The 24,881-nt window shown below is 39.8% G+C and overlaps 1 protein-coding gene across 1 annotated transcript in view; it reads right to left on the minus strand.

Annotated features, from left to right (window-relative positions):
- Positions 1-1,978: 1,978 nt before the first annotated feature.
- The window catches only part of EMB (embigin), a 31,207-nt gene continuing 8,304 nt past the window's right edge, over positions 1,979-24,881 (minus strand). The window contains exons 3-10 of the mRNA XM_032805285.1: positions 24,222-24,311; positions 21,647-21,839; positions 18,894-18,982; positions 10,952-11,079; positions 7,592-7,874; positions 6,499-6,532; positions 3,494-3,569; positions 1,979-2,218 (exon numbers count right to left, since the gene is read on the minus strand). Coding sequence (XP_032661176.1) covers positions 3,512-3,569; positions 6,499-6,532; positions 7,592-7,874; positions 10,952-11,079; positions 18,894-18,982; positions 21,647-21,839; positions 24,222-24,311 — 875 coding nt within the window. The 3' untranslated portion in view covers positions 1,979-2,218; positions 3,494-3,511. The remainder of the gene's footprint in view (positions 2,219-3,493; positions 3,570-6,498; positions 6,533-7,591; positions 7,875-10,951; positions 11,080-18,893; positions 18,983-21,646; positions 21,840-24,221; positions 24,312-24,881) is intronic.

Genomic DNA, 24,881 nt, shown 5'->3' on the forward strand with positions numbered 1-24,881 from the left:
AAAAAAGATTCAGGAAATATTTTTGACAAATAGATGCCTTACTAGACAAATTAATACAGAACTTTGAGTAATAATTCACTTAAATTACAATACAGAAACATATTGCAAAATCTTGGGGGAGTCAGGTGTAACCAAGGAGCTAAGGGAGAGGGAAATAATTTCTGGAAAGGAGCCTGGGAGTGAATCTGGAAGCTTGTTGGGTGTGGATGGGAGAACAGGGCTTTTTTGGGGGGGTGGGGGGGTTGTTAGGGGGTTGGGGAGCCTTCCCATGCAGATCCTGTCTGACCCCTAGACTCTCCCATTCAGTCAGGCACATCTGCCCCTGTCCCTGTGTGTCCTGCACCCCACCAGGCCTCGTGTGTCCCTGCAACCCCCACATCCCCATGTTTCCCTGCATCCCCACTCCCATTCAACCTGACTCATTACAGTCACTCCACTAGCTCCTGTGCCACTGCCCCAGTCTGTTCCCCTCACTAGCCCTTCTGAACACCAGTCTATGTGATCCCTCACAACAGCCCCATGTGTCCTGCTCTGTCTGTCCCCCACATATCCTGTGCCTTCTCAGATGGCCCTGCGGGCAGAGCTCTGTGAGGAAGGCAGCCACTGCCCCCTCCATCTCCGTGGCTGACTACTCTGGCCCTCAGCTCGCTGCTCTCTTATGGCAGCACAGCAGCTCCTCGTGGGCAAAAAGTGTAACTGCAGTGTCTCCCTGGCAGAATCTATTTTCTATGGAGAAAAAAAAAATCTGCATAGGACATGAATTTCTGCACGTATGCAGTGGCGCAGATTTCCCCCAGGAGTAGATCCTGACAAATCTCATGAGTTAAGTGGAATTAAACCTGTTCTGTACTTGGATAGGAGTCTACCAAAGAATAGTCAAGGATGCTACAACACAGAGGTACGTATAACAGTGCTCCTGGAAAGGCTGTCTTTTGGATAAGAAGTAAGAGTGGGGCCCTGACAATTTGTGGTCATTGAAGATTTTATGGCAATTTGTGTAAGAGTAGGGGCATTAACCCAAATGTTCTGGTTACATTCAAGTTTGTTTGTTTAACTACATTCCATGTAGACAACATTCTCCCTGGATTTTAAACTGGTAACAGGTTATTTTTATTCTATTATGATATTTTATTTTGTATTGTTTATTTTCATTCACTTCCTGCCCTAAAATAGCGCTTTGGGATTCTTTGGGAAGAAAGGCAATATGTAAATATGCAATACAAATCTGTCTGAAGTATCCACTAAAAGGGTGGCCAAAAATGGACACTTCAGATGTGTTATCTTCTAATAAAGATAGAGCAGAACTGAACTCATTACACGTGATGATATTTTGTTAAAACATGAGGATGCCTAGTAAGGGCGGGCAGTTTCTTGATATATAAATCAATGCTAGGACCTTTTAATGTCAAGCGTATTTATTCATTTGTTTGGTGGTTTATAAAGTACAAAATGTCACATTTTTGTACAAAAAATGGCTCTGCGTTAGGACAGGAAATCTTAAGGCAATGTGTATCATCTTAAATTTCCAGAGCTCACCATCTATTTCTTCCTAATTGCAAATGATGTTAACTAAATTTGGGTTTAAGAATCTTCATAGGAAATGATAAAACCCTTAACATTGTTTGAAAAATATGATAAAGATTCCCCTTTGAGTATTCCTTTGGTGTAAAAAATGGCTTTTGTGCATTGTATTTGCTCTGTCTACCAGTAAAAGATATTTTCTCTAAGATCTTGTGAATCTGAACTTACATTGCAATATTTACTGTCAGCTTATAGTGGTCCTGATCTTGCATCATCTGCTCACTCCTTGAAGTCACTAAGAGTGTTGGATGATCTATAAATGCAGGATCAGGCCCAGTGTTGGGAAGCAAACATTATACAGATTAATCTTCTTAACCAATTGGACTGAGGCCAGGAAGTCTCAGTAGCATAAAGATTGACTTTTACCAGTAAGGAGACATAAATACAACAACAGATATTTGAGAGTACATATGTATAATGTCTGGATACAGTACAGTCTTTATAGAATAACTATTTGACAAAGAGGCATTTTCATGTTTATATTTTAAAAACAATAGGAGATCTTCATTATTTTTGTTACAAGTCTAATGAGCTCTAATTAGAAGCATTGTAGATATTTGAACCGAATAGCCATGTACATCTTCCTGTGGTTTTGTGATGGTCAAATGGTATTTCCTTTTTGTTGGTTTAAAATCTCCTGAATTAAACAGAACATACATATTATTGCTTATTGACACAGATGCACTCTATCAATTGTTTTATGCCTACTGTTTAGGCATTAGGCATTCTCTAATTTCTTTACTTGATCTCCAACTTCATTCTGACTCAGTATTGGATTTGGGGTAAAAAAAACATTTAAAAGTGCCTAAGTCCCATTTCCAAGGCTGTTAGGAGCCTATGTTTCACTGAAAGTCAGTGGGGGACTTGGGATCCTAAACCGGTTAGGCACTTTTGAAAATTGTACCTTTAATCTCATTCTGATCTGGTCACTCTCTTCCCAGTCCTCAAATGCAAAGAGGGTGGAAGCCTTCTACAAGTCCTCGGTTATGGGGGAAGAGCCAGTGAATGTAAAGCCAGGGGAGCCACCTTGAATGCCAATCTCCCATGTCACAGAAGACACACCAGGTGCTGGGAGGGGTGAGTAGGGCGAGTGGCTAAGTGCACTATTGTCCTCAGCTGGCAGACAATCCATTGGGAAAGATTGCCCATTGGCACAAGTTAAAGTAGTCTGTGCCAGGACTGTGATTGGGGCAAAGAATCAGGGAGCTCAAACCTGTCTCTGAATTTCCTCTCTTTCTCACCACCACCACTTGCGCTCCTTCAGCATTACTCACTCCCCTCATCTACCCCTTCTATCACTCACTTCTTTCAAAATGACCAATTTGTTACTTTTCTCTCTTCTCTGTTGCTCATGGTCCTCTATCTCCCTCTCTGTCTTTGCTCCTTTTTGCTAAGGCCTTGTCATCTACTTTGAACTCTGCCCTTTTCACTGTCCTGAACTCCTTCACTCCCTATCCTCCCTGTGCTATCTCTCCTATTGTTTTGGGGCCTAATCCTGCAAACTCTTAGTTACATGAGTAGTCCTTATACAAGTGAGCAGTCACACTAACTTTAATGGGACTGTTGGCATATTTAAGGTTTGATATGCATATGATTAGGGTTTTTTATGTTTGGGCCCCATTTTTTAAAAAGTGTTATGTAAATGTAGTAAAGTAATCATGATGGTAATGAGGAAGATAATAAAAATGAATTAAAATAGAGCTCTGAAAACAGCACTGAATTTGATTTCTGAATTCCCTTCAGTCATGAATGAGTTGTACATATTATTTGTTCCAGTTCTGTGCCACTCCCACATAATGTATATTGAAAATGTACTAGATAAGGACAGTAGAAAGATTTTTTTTTTGTCTTTTGAAATATTCTGCTCATTAAGAGCCTAGTAAATCTCTAATATGTCTTCTCTTTTACTTACCTTCCTTTAGGAACTGACTTAAACTTTTCGGTGCCTGGTGGTGCTATTTTCTACACCATTGCTATCTTCTGATTTACTGAAGAAAGAAACAGGTTTAAATCCAAAACCCAAAATAAGATTTTAACATGCATAGACTTTACAATAAAAATCATAGTGTTCATCCCAATCCAATGATCTGATTACCTAGCATGCACTAAAAGCATTTTAAATTTTTCCACTGTGATGTTACTTGAAGGCATGAGAAAAAGGAAAAGAACAAACATGTTTTTTATATAAAATATTATTATAGCAAAATAACCTATTCAGAGACCTTTACCAATCAGGTAGTGATTAGCCTAACCATCCAGTGCTTTCTGCATTCAACCCAGTCATTTCCTGAAACCATAAAACCCTTGGAAAGGATTATTACAGTGAAAAATTGACAGTAATGTTTTTATAATAGGTTGTGCTAGTGATCCTACTACAACAACTCAGTAGTATAAATTCATTTTGTGCTGAAAATCAGGATATAGGGTGTTGTTCCCAAGGTGAGGTATAATAAAAACACATTTAAAATTACACTTCTATAAACAAAACATAAGAAAGATGCTGATTTTATTATTTTGCAAGTGTTCAGTATGGTTCATCAGTTCACCAAAACTGATGAAACAGTGTATAGTATGATTCCAAATACCAAAAACTGAGGAACCATACTATACACTGTTTCATCAGTTTTTGGTATTTTGGGTAAAAAGGACCGAAATGTTAAACTTTTAAATATTCATAACATAGGGCCGGATCCTTCAGTTGTTACTCTGGATAATCAAGAAGGCTTTTGTCTAGCTACAGGACTGAATCTGCTCAGTGGCTATTTTTCTAAAGGATTTTTAAAATCCCTCGTTCTTTTTTAAGTTGGGAGTGAAATCTGTCCTTATGAAGAATGTGAAAGAGGCAGTCCTGGAATCCGGTCCTATCTGTTAAATACATAGTTACACTACAGGCAATGAAAATATATGATTTCCAATGTGCCCAACCCATTTGGAGGGACCACCTAAGGGCGACAGAGAGTAGTAGCTCCATAGCATTCAATCCTTAGCCTCTCTCTGATGATTGTGCTAAAAAGGGGCACATTAGCACCAATTGTTAATGTGGTTTTTGTGTGATGGACACTTGTCCAGTAGGAAAAAGACTAAAACTATCATTTCATTTCATGTAGTCTCCCCTTACAGTGCCTACAGCTATTAGATAGTAACTACTGTTGGTCGACTCAGACCTGGGCTAGATTTAACTAGTGTAGACATGAAAAGTTCGGTTGCTCCCATTACTTACTCCTGAACCACCCAGTCCCCCTGGCAATACACTTTTTTGATGAGACTATTATTTATGTCACCAACCATAGGGATTCAGGACAGCAACACACATCACAAAAAGTTAGAATTTGATGGAATGGCTCCAAAGGAAAAATTCCAGGCCATCTGGTACATAACTCTGTGCTTTAAACAGCTACTAATATATAGCTATTTAATTTGATACCAGAGAGCTTTAGCAATCACACAAACAGTACACACTTTAAAAAGTCCCTAACTGTGTATTTATCCAGTAGGACAGAACTCCAACATACTGTATTTAATAATAATGTATTAAATAAAGATCAAATGGCTTAAAAGGAGACTTTGCAGGCTTTCCAGTGAAAATAATGTGCATTTTATATACCATGAGTAAGAACTTATTTTGTTCTCTTTTTAAAACAGTAAATCCTGGTTTTAGTCAGATTGTTTGTGATGAAAGTACGGCAATGTGAAGACATGGCAAAGTAAGACAGCTACTCAATCATCGACATAAGACATACCCACTGTATCCCAAAACACTTTCCAGCATAATAAACATAATTACAGAATTAAATAAATAACAGCAGTGCTAAAGAGGAACTAAGAGAGATAATCAAGAGAGAAAATACTATATTTTTAGCTGGCTTTGGAAATGAGCGGGAGCGGGATAGCAGGAGGCTACTCCAGATGGTAGGAGTAGTAGAATAAAAGGCACTTGCATCAGCGGTGTGGACATCATACAGAAGGAAAAAGAGGAGACCAAGCTCTTGATGAATGGAAGGAGCGAGGAGGGGAGTAGAGAAAAATAAAGTTCATGAGAGCCTAGAGCAACTCCATGGAAAGAAGGGTACTTCTGAACAGGATCTTTAAATGAATGGGAAGCCAGTGGAGGAGTATAGGGGGGAGTGATTGTGCTTTGTAAGGTAACTATACTTGATTTCAATAAATTAGAACATTAATCCTGGTATAAGCATGGATATCAAAGAAGGCTAAAGTTTGTCTTTACTGTGCATCCAGAGTTCCATAAGCCTCTGTGGGGAAGGAATTCACCCATAAGCTACAGAGCAGCAGCAGAGCTGCCTCCTACCTACTTCTTCAGCCACAGTGTTGCAGTACTTCTTGTGGCTGGTGTACTCTGCTACACCACATGGATGGGAAAATGGCTAGTGCATTGAACTAGCTTCATATCTACAGCTCCTGCCCAGGACCTTCCCCAAAAATCCACTACCATGGTGGCATGGTGATCCTAACTCCCAATAAAAGCTCCCCAAATTATCACCACCCCATCTACCCACCATATAACCTACCCACACCAGTTCTACTGTATGAAGGGTCTTTCATGTACTATATATAGAAGAGGAAGCCCTCTGTGCCCCATAATGCAGACTAAACTAGAAACACAGCACAAATGAATGGGTGGAAACATTCTGGAAGTGTTTTCTATCTGAGAGTTATCTCCCTCATCCTGAGTAAGTTATGGTCTTTGATGGGAACAGTATCAGGCCATTCTACCAGTTCGATTCTGTGATAAACAATAAATTAAAACATCCACGGTATTCGTACTTATACCTTACAATGTCATATGTTAAGAGCAGTGTATTGACTCTTGACTCTGAGGTACCTAGTGTCAAAGCTGTTTAATATTCCATTAAATGTTAGTACAGTCTAAGTACTGTAAAAATAATAGTCACTACTTACAGTTGCTCAATTTGTTCAAATTCTTTTTCATCTTCTGTGGGACAAAGAAAACTGTATGGTTATTATATTGTGTGTTTACTGTTAAGAAGTTATTTGACACTGAAAACCATTTCACTTCATTTTATAATGAATTAATTGTCTAACATATAAAAGAATCAGTAAAACAGTAAACAAGGAAATTTTGTACTAATCGGCATACAGAATATACATCTGAAGTACAATTTTACTATGCTCCCTTTTATTCAAAACACCTTTCTGCAGCCTGTCTAAGATTAAGCTGTTGTATTTCCCACAAACTTCTCATTTTAGGAAAGTTTGGGGACTCTCCAACAGTTTATAAAACTGAGCACTGAGCTTTTTCTCTGTAGAGAAATGACATTTAACTTACATCCCATCAGTTGTCCTGAACACATGGTAGTTTGAGTCACATATACGTGCTTTTAACATTTCAGACCCTTGGGATAAATTCAGCTCTCAGGTTACGCACTGGCAAATGCCTGAAAAGCCACCACTAAACTCTGGCATGCAACTTTAGCATCCTCTTCCAAAATTCACTGAGATCACACTCTACAGGTCTGTCTCAGCTCATATCACAAAATGGATATTTGAAAGGGATATTTGGGCTCAGGAGCCACGATCAATTCATTTTGTTTTAATACACTGCTACCCTCCCCCTCTCCACTATGATATTCTTGACATGAGTAATCTCCATCAGTGCCCGTGAGGGTTTGTGCACACACTGTTCTGGGAGCATTTAAAATCAATCCTTGAAGTCCTTATCTGCTAATTTTACTTGTGTGAGTAAGGTTGGATTAGACCCTACATAGGCACCTGTGTCCCTTTTAAAAGCATTTAGCACATGAATTTTACCCTAAATATTAGGAAATTAAAACTTAAATAATGATTAATACTCAAAAGAAGATATTTTCATTTAGAGAAAAATATATAGACAACTATCATGGAGAATTAGGAGGCACATTTTGTCCTTGACTATAATTTAAATTGAAACGGTGAGTAGAGTATGCCACTATATCTAACATATTATAGTAGTAAAAAGTGCGAAGTGTTATTTAAAAAAACAAAGAGATCGTACCTGCATGCATCTGTTTCTTTTTGGAGTACATCTCATACAGGAAAATAATAGCTACTAAAATAATTACTTCAGCAGCTATTACAAGAAATGGTTTGAGTGGTGTCATATAGGTGAGAACTTTAAGAGATACTTTTCCTTTGCTCTCTCCTAGTTTAAATACAGCTTGGCACCAGTATGATCTATCATCTTTCTCTGAGATCTTCAGAATCTTGAGTTTCGTTATGTTGGCATATTTTTCATCGACTATATACTTATCTGGCATCAAAGAATCATTAACAGCAACCTAACATAAAAAGATATTTAGAAATTATATGATTGCAATGTCAAAAATCCTTTATACTTTGAATGTGGAAAATCTCTGTATTTACAACAGTTAACAATAGTTATAACATTAAATGGTGTTGCATATGTAGCACATTTTATCAAAATGTATCCATTCCAAATGTTTTATCCAAGTAAATACACTTTACATAGTAAAAGGAATGGGGCAAGGGATAGAGTGAACTCCACTGCACTGGAACTGGGAGCTGCTGCAGGGCAGGAAATACAGAGAAAAGAACAGAGGAGACTCACAAAGACAAGGGAGAGAGAGAAATGGAGAAAGAAGGATGGGGAAGGATGAGAAACAAAGGGGAACTAACAGTGGTGGGCTTCACAGTGTATGATCAATTCAAGAAAAGGCACTCAATCATAGTATGTGAACATTTAGTTCCTGCATAAAGACCATATGCTCCTCTAGATATCTGTGCAAATCATAAAGTGATACCAGTGGGCATTTCACTTGGCACTGTGTGGCACGTATAGGCCTGAATTTATATCTCAGCTCACATATCATAATTAAACAAAGAATTCTTCCCTTTCTTCCAAGATAAGTTTGACATCCCTGCTTTACAGACTAATTACAAGTTATGTCCACATAGCCACAGTACACAACTGTTCAGTTCAATACATAACAGCACAGGTGAAGAAAGAATACCTCATTTAGTTCAAATAAGAGGAATTTTAGCTAGACAACTCCAAGAAAAACAAAAGTGCTACACATATCAGGGCTTGTCTACACTTAAAATGCTACAGTGGCACAGCTGCGTTGGTGCAGCTCTTCAGTATAGACGTTACTCACACGAATGGGAGGGATTCTCCCATTCGCATAGGTAATCCACATTCCTGAGAGGCAGTCTCTAGGTCAATGGAAGAATCCTTCTGTCGACCTAGCACTGTCTACACTGGGGGTGGACATAGGGGTGTGGACACAGCTCTCCCAGGAGTGTGGACATAGCTATCTATACCAATGTAAATTCCTAGTGTAGACTAGGCTGAATTGTACCTTCAAAGTCATCAGTGAATTAATTGCTCACTGTGCTGCTAGAGGTGCTCACTTCTAGATGAGATGTAACACCTTGATCACTTAAAAATACCGTTGTACTTTTGGCAGACCCAGTGCTCATTCCTGATTAAATTCTTATTGGATCATCCTGCCTGGCTAAAATGCCACTGAAGGCAGAATTCAGCCTAGTGAATTACCAACACTGATTCTACCGGCATTTGTTTTTTCCCTGGAGATTATTAATCTGGCCCAACTCTGCTTGGTTTATGTGATCTGACAATAATATTGCCTGAGGTGGTACAGCTGCAGATAAGCTACATATATTCAGGGATAAAACCTGGGAAGCGTTGAATACTTGCCACATCCCTTGAGCCTGATCTTCTGGCACTTGCTGGACTCTACGGGAGTTTTGCTTTTGACTTCTCTGATGTACGATCAGGCCTATTGACTAAAATAGGAGCTGGAAGTGCTCAGCACCTTCAGGACTTGGTCTCAGAATATACATTATTTTCCAAATGTGATCAACATTTTTGTTTTGTTTCTATTACTTCAACTTCATTTGTTCCTGTCCTTTGCATTTTCCCACTTACTGGCACCGTTTCTTTGATGTTGAAACTTTGGGCCAGATCTTCAGCTGATGTAAATTGGCTTATCTCCACTGAAGTCAGTGGAGCTACACTAGTGTAAATATGTGAATTCAAGTATTTATAAATAATGGGAACTGGGAGAGTGTGATGGTCACTTACATAACATCTCCAGATTAAAAACTGATCATTCATCAAAGCAAAGAGTTGGCAAAAATGAAAAATGTAACCAGTCTTAGTTATTGTTAGGGTGAGACTTGGTATAAATGACTAAGGAACATTATAGCTGTAAGGGTTAATGTGGCTGTATTGGTCTAGAAATTAGAGCAAGGTTGACATATGGATTTGGGTTCTCATCAAGGCTGTACTTCTAAATTACTGTATACAGTTGGGCAGACCTCTTACCTTCTTTTGTTTTAGTCATCCCAAATGGATAAAAATCAAGATAACTTATACTGCATTTTAGTTAAGCTTTGTTCAGCAAACAAAGCCTCCTGTCTTTCCTATAAAGAGTTTTCCAAGCTACTAGTTTCCACTGAAAAATTAAATATCTGCGCTAAACGTACTTTTGTAGTCCTTATTCAGTACCCTAGGCTCCCCTATAATAAGACGGATGCCGCAGGGGAAGGATGGATGGTGTGGAAATGCAGAAGCAGTGATCTTTCCATGGGGCTGGGACTCTAGAGTTGTGGATAGCTTAGGCAAATAGGCACAGATGTCTTCCAGGACATCATTCCTCACCCCAGTGGTGATACAGCAGCATAAGATAATGATTTTACTCTCGGCATTACCTTGTGCTTCCTTCCCCTGTGTTGCAAAAAATCTGAGAGATTCTTTTAGATAGCAACAAGGTGAGAGACCATCTCTACATGGGTTCTGAAGAGGAGTCATTTTGCATGAACAAAAAGGTAACACAGGTTATATTGTGGAGACACTGGGAATACTGTGAAGCCATTGGACTCCATACAAAACGCCTGCCCTCCAGACTCATGAGGATTAAGAGAGATGGCTAACTAGGTCCCACAACAGGATGATTAGGAGGAAATTGTTAGTTGAATTGTGAGCTAATACATATTTTTCCCTATGGAGGACAGTATGTATGTTGATTCTTATTCAGAAAAAGCTCCCACAGGAATCAACAAAAGTTTTGACTGAATGCGGATAAAGTGAACACCTCAGGGTTGGGCCCACCCATCTGATTTGTTTTGAGTCCATTAAATTGTAATCATATGGTGCAGGTCCTCGGTAAAGATATCTATGATGACCTATACTGATAGATTATAGTTTTATCACGTGGGTGAATTCATATCAACTCTATCTAAAGAATAAGGTAGGATTTGTGAAAGCTACTGTAGGTCTATGAAGCATGAATTAATTATACTCTGCAAAAGAACAATGTGCTTGCAATCAGTTGTTTCACTGTTTTGCGTGACCAGTGAAGGGAAATCTTACCTGGTCACTTCCATTACCCATGTACCAGATCCAGTTGATGGGAATATATTTGAGACTTTTACATACCAGGACAACAGAATCTCCTACATAGCTGACTACGTGATGCTCTTTTCCTTCAATCTGAGGTACTAAGAATAAATAGAGAAAATTTACTATGTTAGCTCTAAGTGTTTTAACTGAAATATTTATAAAATTAAGGCTTTTAATTTTTAAGAATGTATTAGTAGCAAGTCCATTCTCTTTTCATATCCTCAATTAATTTGCAAACTGTTGTATAGCATATGGCTTCTAATATGTGAACTATGTAAAGGTTACTTCTGGCCGGTGTTCCACATACAGAATTTTCATTGATATCTATGGGAATTCTGCTTGCAGAGCAGTTGTAGGATTTGACATCAGTGAAGTAGCTATCAAAAAGTAACTTTTAAAAGCTAAAGTATTAACTGACTTGTGGTATTTCCACCCTCCCACCCCCATACCCAGCTGTGAGCAATCCATGATTCAGATTCTGCTACAATCTATACGAATACATAAGTTAAGCATAAAAATCCATTCAATTTCCAGAACTGCAAGACATCTTTTCAGACTATAATAATATAAAATAATAGTATTTGGTCAGTTTTGTGTGCTGAGAAATATTGCTGCAGAACAGTTTTCACTTCGTCCTGATTGAAAAAAATGCAGGGGTGATGGAAATGTCATACTTTCAAACACTGACTACTAGGTGTAGATGCCAAGTGAAGTGCCAGTCCAATCCTGCAAGATACAGTATTGGGCCACAACAAACAACGTATAAGACATTAATTTGAAATTACTTATGCTGTAATTTTATCATCATTCTAGATGACCTAAAGCCTTCCCAGAAGCCCAGATCCTCTGTTGAACATATTGCTGCACCCCACTGATATCATTAGAGCTGAGGAAATAAACCATAACAGATAATTTATCTGATGAATGTCACTTCTTTTTTTCTGTTCTTGGAATCTCTACTAGCAGATCATGATTTTCTCAAATGTATTTTTATTTTTTACATTTCACTCACTTTGTCTTGCTATTTGGAATATGAGACGATGTGTTTAGTGATGCTAGGTCATCACACAAGACATAGCAGGCCAGATCCATGCCTTCAATGGAGCTATGATCATTTGTACCAGCTGAAGATTTGCCTCAAGTAATTTTTTTTCTCTTCTTTAATAGGATAAGTGTAAATTCTACACATTTTCTGTTGTGAATTTAAATAAATAAATTGAATATTCATTTTCTGTGAGTATACAAGCTTGCCGTCTTCAAATTCACTTTCCAGGAGCATTCATGCTAGTAAACTGTGATTGCTTGCATACTCTCTGATTGCAGAAAAGTGTGCAAATGTGACTGAAGAGAATTCATAAAAAATTCAGGTGAATATTCAAGAACATTTCTCACTACGTGCTCAACTCTAGATGAGCCTTACTACTAGAAGCTTAGTTGTTACACACATTACAAATGTACATCAATCTAGCTGTCACTGTGTACCATCATTCCACATTTTACTCATTATATCTTTAAAAAGGGGCTTTAAAGTCAGAGTAACTTTAATCATTAGCCCGTTTTAGTAAAGAGGGACAGTATCAGTAAAAAACTGTTGCCAATCCTATGTAATTTGGGGGAAAAGGGCAAAAACAAAACAAAACAAAACAAAAAGGTCAGAGAAGCAAAGGAACTGTCACAAATAATAAAGAAGGCAAATTTGAGTAAAAAAAATCTGAAAACCCTTTTATTCTTCCAGAGGATTTTTACTGAAGGAAAAAAGATTTTAGCATGCAATGGCAGAATATGGTCATAGCTATTACAAGTACAGCTGCCACTGGCAGTTTATGTGACTAACACTATACATCAGGGAAGCCATACGCATAATTCACACAGGGAAGGGAGTATGGAGTCTTCGCCCTGGCTTTTGCATGGTCTTCTTAAAGGCCACACAGAATTACAGCTCAGGGAAATGCAGTGACTGTTACCAAATTGCTCCACCTTAGCAGCACCTTGGAGATAGAAGGGGTGATGAGTAGGCAATGACTTTGCCCACCTCTACTTGCACTAGGGTTAGAATGCTGCATTGCTTAAAATCCTAGATTGCTCCCTTTCCTGAGTAACTGGGGAACCACCATATAGCCCTAAATAAGGATGAACAGTTACAACTGAAAAATAAACCTCTCCTTTTAAGCAAGAGCAGGATTTAAACTGAGGCCTGGATGAGAACCCGCTAACCAACAGCCCCAAGTTACCACCAGTGGCAGATATAAGATAGCTCCTCCTTGTGACCCACAATCCGCAGAGGTAGAACCACACAGGACATTTCATCTTGCGTGATCTGACTGACAGTGGTCTTAGCGATCCCTGATTGGCTCTTTGATCCTACATAAGCCTACAGGGTGTACCAAGAAATGTTCAAATTACAGTGTGGCTGTCATAACTGCCCTGCTGCTGAACTCCCAGTAGTGACCATGGCTCTGACTTGTACTCTTGACTCCAGATTGAGCCCTGGAATCCCAACACAGACCTCAATACCTGGTACTGATCCTTGTCCTGATTCCTGAGTCTGGCTCTGATCCTTGACTGACTCCTCACTCTGACCCTGGCTTGACCTTTAGCTTCACTCTTGATCCCAATACTGGCTCTGACACCTAGCTTCAGTTCCTGGATCCCAAGCTCCCGAAACTAGTCCTGCCTATGTTTGCCCAGGATCCTGATGCTCCTATATCTTCTTGCTTATTGTACATATTTATATGTGTTGTGTGGACATTTAATATTAATGAATACATTAGAGCACGCTGTGTGTGTTAGCTCCTATGCCCTCTATAATCTCTTTCTATAAGCTTCTCTTACATTCAGGTTGTTTCTTGTAGGCACCATGGGTGAAATGGCTCCAGTAAAATCAATGGAAGTTTTGTCATTGACTTCACTGGGGCCAGGATTTCACCCCAGGTCTTTTTCACAGAATTCTTGCATTCAAGCTTAAGTGCTGTTAGTACTAAATTCATCCCTTGTTTGTAATTATGGAGTTAATTATAGTCATGTTGACTTTAAACCACAGTGGTTAGCAATCAGATGTACTAGCATATCAGTCATTGCTTATGACTTGGAAATTATTCTCACCACATTAGCAACTGGAAGATTCAGATCTCACTTTTTCCCCATTTCCCGCACACTGACATCAATCTGAGAGAATGTCAAGTCAGCAGCTTGTATCGCATCAAAAAATGGCAGCTCTTGACCATTCTGAAGCAATTCTCCCATCTTATGGTGGTAAATCAACCAGTCCCTATCACGTTTTGTCAGAGGTGACTTCTCTGATTAACTTTTGCAGCAGCTATTTTATACTTTTAAAAGAATCAGAGTTCCTTTGGCCTATTTAAAATACACACTAGAACAGGCACTGAGCTAAATCTTATTCTGATGCTTGTAAGGAAAAAATATATTGCCATTTCAGATGATGAAAGAGAGTTTGAATAAAACACTATACTTCTTTCTTTTTTATCAACCCAGAAGTAATTGCACTGTAGCAATCTTTCTCTCTAGTGGTTGGAGGTTTGAAAGCAGATGTCATGCTTCTATGAAAAGATTGCAGTGTAAGGGATAAAGTTTCATCTTTTTTCAGCGTGGCCAGGTCCTAGCTGATGTAAATTAGCAGAGTTCCACTGACTTCCATGGAGCTGTGCTGGTTTCTGGTCCAACTGAGTGCAAGTTCTGTATGGTTTATTTTTTTTATTTTAAAGAATGTCTCCAAGCAGAGTTCTATCCAGTACTGCAAACTGGCTCCACTGGTTTTCTCAACAAACCAGTGAGTGCTAAATGCTTTGTTTGCTTGCTTACTTTTTGGTTTTGGGTGGTGAAGGGAGCTTATCATTGCTCCTCAAGAGCACTTTACATTTCCTTATCTGAGCAACTCTTTTCATTTTAATTGCTCCAAAAGTTGGCAAGGGGCAGAATGTCTTTTGGATTAAATTTCACAAAATTTTACAGTCCTTTCATTTTACCTGTTTCTCAGTCAACTGAATTTCATCTGCCAGTATTTAACGTACATCCTAAAATTTCTAACATGTTCCAAAATTCATATATTTAATGGACACACTAATGTGGTCTACAGTAATTCCTCGCTTAACGTTGTAGTTATGTTCCTGAAAAATGTGACTTTAAGCGAAATGATGTTAAGCAAATCCAATTTCCCCAAAAGAATTAATGTAAATAGTGGGGGTTAGGTTCCAGGGAAATTTTTTTCACCAGACAAAAAAATATATTACATATACACTTATACTCTCTCTGTGTGTATATATATATATACACACACACTGTATAAGTTTTAAACAAACAATTTAAAACTGTACACAGCAATGATGATTGTGTAGGTTGGTTGAGGTGGTGGAGTCAGAGGGTGGGATATTTCCCAGGGAATGCCTTCCTGCTAAATGGTGAACTAGCACTCAGCTGAGCTCTCAAGAGTTAACACATTGTTGTTAATGTAGCCTCACGCTCTACAAGGCAGCACAAATGGAGGGAGTGGAGACAGCATGGAAGACAGAGACAGAGATACATACCACTCTAAGTACGTTGTCTTTTTAAGCAAATCAGCAAGTTGAGACAGCAGCTGCGGTCAGCAAGCTCCCTCCATCCTGAGCCCTGTCGTGTCCCCACCCTGCTCTATATGGAGAAGGAGTAAGCAGGGGGCAGGAGCAGGGGGGAGGGAGATACCCTGACATTAGCCCTCCTCTTTCCTCACCTCCACCCCATCTCCTGCACAGCAAGCAGGAGACTCCCAGGAGCAGCTCCAAGGGAGAGGGAAGGAGTGGCACATGGCAGTGGGAGGAGAGACACCTGAACTGCCGGCAATTGATAGCCTGCTGGGCACCTACTGCACAGGGAATTTAGGGGAGTGAGGAACTGATAGCGGGGCTGCTGGTCCACTCTGGTTCCAAGCCCCCATCAGCTAGCTGCAACAGGCTGCTCTTCCTGCAAGCAGTGGACAAAGCAGGCAGCTGCCAAACAACATTATAAAGGAGCACTGCGCAACTTTAAACTAACACGTTCCCTAATTGATCAGCAATGTAACAATGTTAAACGGGACAATTTTAAGTGATGAGTTACTGTACTCTAATATTAATAAATTTATACAGCACATGCAAACAAGTTTAGCATAAGTGTAGGAGCAAGATGAAAATACAAGATCATATGGATTTGGGTCCTTACACGCCTATTCTAGACCAGCAAAAGTTGACAATTATACAAAATAGCACATTTCAAAAAAGTATCTCTCTGATACACCCCCTCACCACTATTAAGGGCTTGTCTACACTACCATGCGGGGTCAATCTAAGATACACAATTTCAGCTACGTGAATAGCGTAGCTGAAGTCAACGTACTTAGATCTACTTACTGTGGTGTCTTTACTGCGGTAAGTCGACAGCTGATGCTCTCCCGTTGACTTCACTTGCGCTTCTCATTCTTGTGGAGTACCGGAGTTGACGAGAGAGTGCTCAGCGATCGATTTATCGCATCTATATTAGATGCAATAAATTGACCCCCTCCCCCCCCAGATCGACTGCTGTCTGCCGATCTGGCGTGTAGTGTAGACAAGCGACAAGCCCTAATTCTGCATGTCAGTCTAGATATTAATACACTAACATTTGGTGCAAAGGCATTCATTCACTCCCATATTGGCTAAAATAAAGTTGTTTCAAATACTTGATGTGCATAAATGGGCAATTTAAAAGAGCAAGTGTTCCTAAACTCTTATTGACTATGTTTCCGAGATGTAACTATAAGTAATCTTAGCAACCCTTTGTGTAGTCTGCAAGACAGCACTAAATTCCCCTAGAGAGAAGATTTCTGTTTTTGTTGTTTGCTTTTTTTAAAAGAACTTTTGAGTATATCGTTAAGTCAATTAATATCTATTAGGCAGAAAAATACTTGTTGATGCCACATTTCTATGCACCGTATAACAGATTGGGTTGAGTGTACAATCTATGTTACACTTACAGTTTGCAGATCGTCATATTTCTTCATACAGCATTCACAATACCCTCTCTTTTTCTTATCCTTTAGAGGAAGTTGAACTGGACCACCACAGTCTTTGTCACTATTTGTTTTGTTTCTGTTAGCAAAAAAAAAAGTTGTATGTACAGAGTCAGTTATCTGTCCATATGAAGTTGTGCCTTTAAACTTGCTAACTACAAAACGGTAAAAGTGTTAAGAGAACCAAACATTTTAGAACATCAATCAAATCAGAGTGAACAAAGATTTATTTCAGAGGACAGAATACTGGACTAGGACTCAGGAAATCTGGCTTCTATTCCAGGCTCTGGCACTGTCCAAGGTCACCCAGCAGGCCAAGTCCCTTTGCTTCCCTATGTCTCAGATCCCCCATCTGTGAAGTGGGGACAATGATGGTTACCTCCTTTTGTAAAACACTTTGAGATCTACTGATGAAGAGTGCTATGTGAGTTAGGTATTAACAGTTGAAGGTGAAAATGCCCCTGATCCTTCTCATATTAAACCCCCAGAGGGTTATTTTCAGCAACTGTTCCTCTGCTTCCAGAGCCCTCACCTGTGGAGTCCTACAAGACACAGTTCTCTACTCCACATTCTTCAATAGTTACAAGAACATGTTGGGAAGTGGGTGTGACAAGAATGCCGTACCACCAGTATGCCAATGGCACTCAGCCCCACATTTCCTTCACATCAAATAAGCAGTACCATCTCCCTGTCTAGCCAAAATCAGCATCTTCCTATTGATTCAGACTTGGTAACAGTAATCCACACACGTGACCTCTAAGCTTGATTACTGAAACTCATTATATGAAAGAGTGAAGCCACATGACCTGAAAAAGCTCCTACTGGTACAACAGGTAGCAATACTTCTGCTTAGCACAACAGGTTGCCTTGAGTATATAACCTTAGAACTCTACTTTCTGCATTGGTTCTCCACTGAATACAGAGTGCAATTCAATCCGCTTCCTGATGTTCAAATTCCACACTACTGGATCTAGCTACTAGGAGGTATTCTTTCTAAAATCATTATCTTTTTACCATATATCTGTTCCACTGGAACCATGGAATTGTTGAACAACTAGAGAAAGTTTGTGAGCATGGTAAACAGAACTTTCATATGACCAGGACCAAGACCGTGGAACTCAATATTTGAAGAAAGAAGAATGACCACAGACCTTACTGCATTCAGAACTAAGTGTTTCTGACAACTTTCCTGCAACGAATTCTTCTCTTTCAGATTTACAAAACAAACAAAACAATTTCTCCTTCTGGCTGTGAATGGAGAGATATCATTATTTCTAATTTAATTATTNATGCTCCAAAACGTCTGTTAGTCTATAAGGTGCCACAGGATTCTTTGCTGCTTTTCCAGTCCCTAGTGATTTTCCTATTAAACTCAATTAAGTTTCGAGGTTTAAATTTTCAAAAGAGACTAGTTGCCTCACTTTTTCAATGTCTAAATTGAGACACCATTAAGAGGTCTGATTTTTCTAAGAGTAATGAACCTCCACTCTGAAAATCAGACAACTTTAAGATGCCTCAAGCTGGGCACTTCAGAATTTCAGCGTTTTTCATGTAACGGAAGGAACTAAAAGGAAGGAATTTAATCCATTGTTAAATAAAAGATTAGCCTTTGTTCAAAACTCTTCATTTCATATCTTAAGAAGGGCTAGCATGGATAATTACTCAAGATTCTCACTTAGCTTAAGTGGCTTAGCTACTACTGCTGCAGTTTTAACCATAACGAAATAATAACTGTTTTCAGCTTGAATGGCTAATTATTAATAGTTACCAACTATGATTACAAGAGTTCAATGTGTTATATAGGAGGTCAGAGTAGATGTTCACAATGGTCCATTCTTGCCTTATAATCTATGAATGTTTATATGATTTTCAAGTGAAAAAGTTAATACAACTTGCCTTGTAAATGAAATGTGGCTTTAACTTCTTGGTCACTTTTAAAAACACAAGTGTAGTTTCCCATTTGGTTTCTATCTCTGATCTTCAACCTAAAAAAAAAGCAAAATAATTAATGCCTATATCTTTGCTGTCTCACATTTTAGATACCAGACACTTAAAGAGAAAAAGGAAACCAGCAAAGATTAGTACTGGAACATGAAATACAAGTTGCTAAAAGTGTGGGGTTCAGGTTTCATGCAGTTTGACAGAAAGAGAATAAATAAACTCTATGAAATATAAAAATTCGAAAATATATGCCTGAGAATATGCACAAACACTGTACTCTTTCTGTGTTTCACAAATACACACACATAGACACACGCTCAGGATTGGATGTCTTTCTAAATGATATGCTCTAGTTCAACCACAAGTTACTGGGTTACATGCAAGTTTACTGAGTGAAACCTATGGCCTGTGTTATGCAGGATGTCAGACTATATGAGTTCCTTCTGGCCTTAATGTCTATGAGTCATCATGAAGCCTATGGATCCTGCAGCTGCAGACCACCGTACAGAATAATTTTTAAAGGAATGTCATCCCATTGTCTGGGAGTAGAACAAGTGCTGGACTGCCAATTGGCTCTGTCACAGCCAGTATGGAAGACACACATGTAGACTGTGCATACACATGTGCAGCAACGGGGAGCTGTGTATGTACACAACCCTGATATTCGCTATCCCAATTTCTACCACACTGGAGAATTTGTAATATTATAAAAATGGTGGCTCTAGAGTCTTCTTCCCTGGAAACTTTTGAAATACCTGATAAAATTTCCTTTGAGAAGATTTAAACAGATTTCAATATTTCCCCCCAAAATATATCCACCATGTAATATACAGAGGAGGTGTTAGTGCAGTGGATGGAGTACGGGAAAGAGAAGGGCAAAGAGCACCTCCATCCCTTCTTCCTGCGGTAATGAATACAGGTGGTTTTGAAGAGAGAGGCTAACAGGTAGTATAGAGCAGTGGTTTTCAAACTTTTTTTCTAGGAACCCAGTTGAAGAAAATTGTTGATGCCCATGACCCAACGGAGCTGGGGATGAGGAGTTTGGGGTGTGCGAGGGGCTCAGTGCTGGGGCAGAAGGCTGGGGTGTGGGGGCTGAGGGATGGGGCCAGGCATGAGGGGCTCTGGGTTTGGGGGGTGAGGGCTCAGGACTGGGGTAGGAGGTTGGGGTGCAGGAGGGGGGGGCAAGGGATTGGGGCACAGCCTTACCTCTGGTGCAGCCAGGGTGCAGCCAAGGTGCAGAGGCAGGCTTCCTGCCTGTCCTGGCACCACGGACTACGAGGTGCCCCGGAAATGGCCATCAACAGGTCCAGCTCCGAGGTGGAAGTGCAAAAGGGGCTCCGTGCGGCTCTCATCCGCAGGCACCACCTCCCCCCTTCACATACATCTCCCATTAGCTGGCCCGGTGCTAGAGGTGGGGGCAGCGCGTGGAGCCCCGTGGCCTCCCAGTCTAGAAGCCAGACCTGCTGCTGGCTGCTTCCGGAGTGCAGCGTGGTGTCGGAATAGGTAGGCCAGTGGTCCCCAACCTTTTTGTGACCAGTAGCACATTCATGTTTTCAGAAGAGCGTGGCAGGCGTCAACAATTTTTCAAGGCTTATTTTGGATTTGTATATTAAATAATACAAAAAAACATATTTAATATTACATAATATATGAATCCAGAGAGAAGCCAGAGAAAAGCCATAAGGACAGAGAACACCGGTGCCTGCAGCCCTGGAGTACTCTGTCCCCAGATTCTCTTCTCTGCTGGGCACCTTCTGGGGACCAAGAACACCAACCCACCTCCAGCCCCAGAGTTCTGTGTCCCCAGCAGGCGCGGGGCCGTGGTTTCTCTCCAGCTTAAGCTGCGGCCCCACACCTGCTAGGGACTGAGAACACCGGCACCCACAGCCTGTAGCCCCAGAGTTCTCTGTCCCCAGCAGGCATTGGACCGCAGCTTCTCTTCCCTGCTGGGAACTAGGCAGGCCCTCCATCTGCCGGGAACAGAGAACACCGTGCCCGCATCCTGAGTTCTCTGTCCCCGGCAGGTCCCCTGCTGGGCACTAGGCGGGCACACATAAATGCCCCGGCGGGCACCATGGCGCTCGCAGGCACCATGTTGGTGACCACTGAGGTAGGCACTAGCCTGCCTTAGCTGGGCAGCATCGTTGACAGGACTTTTAACATTCCAGTTGGCGATGCTGACCAAAGCCGCTAAGGTCCCTGGGTGCTAAGCAAGGTGACCCAGTGCCTTACATGCCATGATCCAGTGCGGGGTCATGACCTGAACTTTTGAAAAACACTGGTATAGAGGCTTTTCTAGGGGAGAAGAGAAAACCAACTCCTCCTCCCTAGCCAGGCACCATCTCCTCCTACTACTCTCATTTCTGATTTCACTGCCTGGAGGAGTCCTCTGTTTACTAGACAGAAAGGAGAGGGGACTGAATTACTTCAAGACAGGAAGAGGTGGAAGAGCTGACCCTAGCCCCTTACATAATCCTTGGCTCCCATTTTCGGGTCATGGTACTGTTCCTCATTCAATGTGACCTTTTTAATGTCTATATCTTTTGTAACATACCTGTTTTTATACATATCACACCTTAAAATGGAAAACATTTTTCATCAACTATTACTACTGTACATACAGCTCAAGCTGATAATGGTTACCCAACAATATATGTATTTGACTTAATTCCTTTAGTTGTGCCAGGCAAACTGTAAAGAAGACTCACGTATATTGAGTACTCCAGACATTTTTTATTTCATTAATGGTGACATTGCTACTTTCAACTCTTTCATTATCCTTCTTCCATGTCACTTCAACAGTTGCTGAATCAGTGGATGTCCTAGTCAAGCTACACAAGAGTGTAATGTTAGCTGGACTATATAATATGACATTTTCTTCTACTGGAGCACTGGAAAACCCTATCAAAGAATAAAACAGATGAAATTATCTAAAAGAAACATACTACTTCCTTTTAGTGGCTTGAGATATCTTTGAATTATTGGGCCAAATTCTGGTTTCATTTACACTGGTGAAAATACAGAAAATGACAGCAATAGAGTTAATCTGGATTTTACCAACATAATTTAAAGTGGAATTTGGCCCAGTGCTTTCATATATATGCTGCCTAATGTGGGCAGAACCACAATTTTAAGCAGCCATGCTTTAAGACAGTGTTAATGTAGAAAACAATGCTTTGCATAAGTAAGACCATAGAACCAGAGTTTAAAGTTACAAAAGAGACTATGATTGTCACTTTCAAAAGTGTCCAAGTGTCTTAGGCACACATATTCCGCTGAAAATCAATAGTATGTGTATTCCTAAGACATTCAGGTGCTTTTGAAAATTCCACCTCAGGTCCTTTCGGGCATACAGTTTTAGATATTGATTCTGTGTCCACTGAAGTCAACAGCAAAACTCCCAAATTCAATGCTGCAGAATCAGGCCCTTAACACTACAGTTGCTTGATCTGGTTGTGTGTTGTTTAAGATGTCTTTAGATCCATCTGCTGTTGCTGTTGTTGCTTTCCCAATGGCAAACTACCAATACTGCAAGCAGCAACGTGAGAACATTCCCATACCAACAGTAAAAATGACACATTTTTGGCTTTTAACCAGTTTCTTTTGGGTGTAATGATTTGCATAATCAAAAAGGTTTTGATTGCAAATAGAGATTTTCTACAGGCTGAAAAAGCATGTGAATAACAAGCCTTTTGATCCTGAAAGATATAAATAAATCTCTGACTCCAAAACCTCAAGCCCTGTGTTGAAATTTCATTCCATCCTTGGACCTTCCTTCCTGGCCTGCTGCTATAACTGCTGTTGGTCTGACTGTATGTCTGATGCAGTTCTGTTCTCTGGGAGCATACCCTGCATATAAGAGTTGCACTGCATTGCACAACCCAACTCCCTTCTGAGAAGAACAGTGGCTGAAAGGAAGCCATAAAGCATGCCCAACTAGCTCATCAGAGAAATTGGAATCTAAGAGACAAGTAAGATACAATACAGGTAGTGGAAAAGGATCATTCCAAGGGACATAAGGCCTCACCACAAAACATTTTTTTCTTTATATGCTTTTGACATAGGCATTTCAGTCTTATAGATAAAAGGAGCTTAAAATTCCACAGGTGGAATGTTAAAGCCCCAGATCAAGGAATATTAAAGTTCACATATAAGGCCTGGGTCCTGTGTTTTCTTCTGTAGGAGAGTGGAGTCATAACCACAATCCATTTACTAAAAATAACTATCTATTTCAGGGGACATCTGTTAGATGCAAAAATATAATACGAGCATTAAATCTGCCAGATTTGTGTATCAATTTATATTCAAGAATCAAGGTGATTCTTCAAATGGATTTTAGTGTAAATTTTGCAATCAGATGAATCATGAAGGCTAAAACAATATGGGTGACATTCAAGATTCATTATTTTTAAAATGCCACACTTCAGATGAATGGGAAATTATACTTCTCTGGTGTTAGATGTAGGAATTTCTATACTGCCAATCACGATAGCATCTGAGTAGTTAGAGGAAAATGTACTGAGAGATGTACAAAGATAGAGATAACTGTTAGGGAAATATTAAACTCTACTGGCTTCACAAGAAGGTCTAGCACAAGGTCTATGCATCACTTCCATCACAGTTCAGCCTTCAAAATATTGCACTGGCCCAGCGCACAGGCATGAATCTCGCCCAATGGAAGTTGAGGGTGCTCAACACCTCATAGTTTCTGCTACAAATTTGTTATAGCTTCCAGTTGGGTAACTGGAAGTTTCTTCCTTACATGATCCATCTGTGGCTCTCCTTTCATCCTCCCAGAGTGCCTGCTCTTGTGACATGCTGAGTGTCTCCTGCAAGGTGCTGTGTGCCCTAAACTTCTCTATAGGTGGATTCACTCGAACAGTGTTTTTCCCACTCCTTAAAGTGATTTATGGTTCACACATTTTGTCATTCCTAGCAAAGAAGACAAAACACTTATTTCTCTAACTTGTGTTTTTAATAAAATGTTGAGTCTGATTTTCTGCCGCTTAAATAGCTATTAGAATGGAATAACAATGAATAATGGGCCAAGCTTATTAAATCTGTTCTCTCCTAGAAGGTGTGTAGTTAAGATTTTGCCTACCCTGGTGTTTCTAGTTAAACTGTGGATAAGAGAAATGTCTACCTTAAATACATTTTAGGCATAAAGATGAAGCAGTACAAGCAAATAATGTTGTACTATCTCAGCCATTTAATGTTACAGAATAACTGGAAAAATAATTCTAAAGTTAAAAATGCTATAGGGTGAAGAATAAACACATTTACCATCTATGGATATGCTATACATCGCTGATGTGAGATTAGATATATTCTCCTCAGTCTGCTGATTAAAATCTTGTGTGGAGAGATGTGAACCTATCAAAAAAGAGAAGTTGAAGTGATTATCATACAACTGTCATTATTCAGCAGAGTGTTACTGATATATTGTAACTGTTTATTTTAATAATCTTAATAGAAATGCAGGGAGCTTATAGAAGACTAATTTCCACTCCGCCTCTTTGCCGTGTACCATATATTAATTGTCAGAGTACGAAATTAGTGGTGTTCTGAGATCATCATTATTATTATGCCATTTAAAAATGTTAAATTTCTGGACGCTGGCTCTTGCTAGAACACTGTAGCCATGATCATGAAAAGTGGAAAGTGGAATATCTAGCTATGCTAGGACTGGATTCAGCAATGCAGTTAAGCACATGCTGAAGTTAAAGTGTGTGAGTTATCCCAGGCAGTGTATGGAACTACTCAAGTGCTTAAAGTTAGTCATATGCTTAAATACCTTGATGAAATGGGTCCTCTATGAATAGCTGGGATTTCAGTGAAAATAAGAATCACCACGACTAGACATACAGTCCTGGAGTAAAATCCTGGCTCTACTGAAATCAATGACAAAACTCACATTGATTTCAATGGAGTCAGGGTTCTATC

The sequence above is a fragment of the Chelonoidis abingdonii genome, chromosome 6, assembly GCF_003597395.2.
Source record: "Chelonoidis abingdonii isolate Lonesome George chromosome 6, CheloAbing_2.0, whole genome shotgun sequence".
NCBI lineage: Eukaryota > Metazoa > Chordata > Testudines > Testudinidae > Chelonoidis > Chelonoidis abingdonii.